The 2,704-nt window shown below is 42.5% G+C and overlaps 1 protein-coding gene across 1 annotated transcript; it reads left to right on the top strand.

The window, feature by feature from the left end:
- The first annotated feature begins 507 nt into the window (after positions 1 to 507).
- Positions 508 to 1,404, top strand: LOC149275910 (heterogeneous nuclear ribonucleoprotein A0-like). Its single transcript, XM_089504149.1, has one exon. The coding sequence runs from the start codon at positions 508 to 510 to the stop codon at positions 1,402 to 1,404; it is 897 nt and encodes a 298-aa protein (XP_089360275.1).
- The last annotated feature ends 1,300 nt before the right edge of the window (positions 1,405 to 2,704 follow it).

Below are 2,704 nucleotides of genomic sequence, written 5' to 3'. Positions count from 1 at the left end.
GGCACCAGTGCTGCGAATTAGATTTAAAATTAAAAAAAAATGTCTGGCAAACTTTTAAAAATATTCTTTTATGTGCATGATAGGTACATCAACTCGTTACTAAAGGGGCAAAAAAAAAATCACCATTAGCTAATTTATAAAATTCTGAGGTATACGTGTGTTATAATTTGCAGATCCTAGAGATTACGAAACTAAAATTACCGCCAGGCTTTGTCCTACACTTAATAAAAGCATACATTTCCGCACACCACCGCCGTGAAAGTCACGAAAACGCGCGAGACTGTGTTGAAGGAAACACTGTATCTCGCTATCCAGTAAGGGCGCACGTTTCACACAACGCTACATATACAACCCATTTTCCCGAAAACCATGATTGGTAGGATCTCACGAAAGCTTATGTGACGTAAGGCGCACGACCCACAAACACTTCGCTTTTCGTTTGAAACAATAATCGCAGCACGAATATTTCCAGAATACAGAACGCTTTTTTTGGATAAGGTCAGGAACATGGAGACTTCACAACTCTGTAAGTTGTTTATTGGAGGCCTGAATGTCCAGACCACAGAGGATGGCTTACGAGAACACTTCGAGACTTATGGACAGTTAACTGATTGTGTGGTAGTTGTAAATCCACAAACAAAGCGTTCTCGATGCTTCGGATTTGTAACGTACTCTACCGCTGAAGAGGCAGATGCGGCAATGGCGGCGTCGCCTCATGTGGTGGATGGTAGTAACGTTGAATTGAAAAGAGCTGTCTCCCGTGAAGATTCGGTTAAACCAGGCGCTCACGCCAAGGTGAAGAAGCTATTTGTTGGCGGCATAAAGGAGGATGTTGAGGAGACAGACCTGCTACAACACTTCTCACAATTCGGTCACGTGGAGAAAGTTGAAATTATCACTGATAAAATGTCTGGCAAGAAACGCGGATTTGGTTTTATCTACTTCAACAACCACGACGCAGCAGACAAGGCCGCGGTAGTAAAGTTTCACACTATCAACGGTCACCGCGTGGAGGTGAAAAAGGCTGTTCCTAAAGAAGATATTCAAGCGGGGTCTTCAAGACCCTTTCGTGGCGGCAGAGGTGGGAGAGGTAGCGGTGGCGGCCCCTCACGAGATATAAACGGAATTGGTGGTGGAGGCAAAGGTTTCGGAAACTATGGAGGCGGCAACCAGGGCTATAACATGTATGGCGGCTATGGAGAGGATGGTGGTTATGACAATGGTTACAACTTCGGCACTTACAACCATCACTCTTCCTCCTACGGACCAATTAAAGCTGCAGGAACAGTTGGTAACTGGGGCCGCAGTAGTAGTGCAGGCCCATACCGAGGTGGTTACGGGGGTGGAAATTATGGCAGTAGCGGCTATAATGGGGGAAATTCATACGGTACTGGATCTTTCTGAAAGCCATAGGACAGCCGAACTGTGCCAGAGATATTAGAATAGAATCTTTTTTTTTTTTTGTCACACAGAATATTTAGGACGTTGGACGTTTTTATACTCGTGCATAATGAGACTACAGATCAGAGGGGATTTATAAACTTTCCTCTACCCATATTCATTTGTTAATACCTGGGGTGGGGGGTCCAACAATGACTGTGGACACTTTGTGGCCTTCCAGCTGCATATAAGATAACCTGTTGTATTTTTTGTGTGTTTATAATATATTCACACTTGATGTATGATTTTTTTTTTTTATCCTTTGTTCTATTCCATGTATTGTAGGAGAGTATTTGGGGAGTGCATGAACCACGTTTGACCTGAGTAAATTAACAAATTGCTTTCCTGACGTTTTTTTTAAATTGCATTAAAGGGGTTATACCGTACTCTAAATTAATTTTTGTTACTCCCAGCTGTTTGTGAAATTGTCTTAAGAGTGTTGTTGCAATAAGGTGCTGAAGTTAGATTCTTATAAAAACCTGCAAGATTTCACCGACCGTTTAACATGAAATGTATTAATTTCGTCAAGCAAAACAAATGGACGTATAATTTTGCGATGCCTCACGCTTAATAACAAAGAATGAACAGAATTTACCATGATTTTTAAATATCTTGGCACAATAATATTTCTACTGTTGAGACCCCTCTGTGTGATACAAGTACATTTGGCTTGAGCAAATGCTCTGGGGGGGCCCTCATTTTATATTTGGGGTCATTTTATAATCCGACCTCCAAATAGAGGTCTGGCTATAAGATTAAGATCCCCTGCAGCTCTGATCCTGGATCCTCCTCTCTGGCTGCTGGTGGATGTCTGCCCGATCTGCGTAGACAACCTCAGTTTCTGCTAGCACTTCTGCTAAGGCTTCTATGACAGAGTGTGACGTGACCTGGGCAGCAGCAGAGGTTGTCTATGCTCATCGTGCAGGCTCACACCGGCTGCCCCACTGGCCACCAGGGAGTCTGGAGCACTGGGGATGCATTGGTAAGTCTGGGGGGGCAGAGTGGCATATTTGCGGGGGGACATACTAAACAGCATAGTGGGATGATTGGCTGCAATGCTCAGCACTATCCCTAGGTGTCTACACATTTTACACTCATATGTTCTTTTAGGTAGTTCTTGAGAATAAATTGCAAAGAATACATTGCAAAAAGAAGCTGCAAGTGTTTAACTATTTACTTGCTGAAATATATATACAGTTTTATAACTGAATCATCGTAAATTCTATAGAAATAATAGAAAAGTGTTATGTAATCAAAATATTGA

The sequence above is a fragment of the Sceloporus occidentalis genome, unplaced genomic scaffold (genome assembly GCF_023333645.1).
Source record: "Sceloporus occidentalis isolate IW3139 unplaced genomic scaffold, rSceOcc1.0.p SCAF_257, whole genome shotgun sequence".
Lineage (NCBI taxonomy): Eukaryota > Metazoa > Chordata > Lepidosauria > Squamata > Phrynosomatidae > Sceloporus > Sceloporus occidentalis.
Note: the sequence above shows the minus strand (reverse complement) of the source record. Positions and strands in the feature narration are given on the sequence as shown.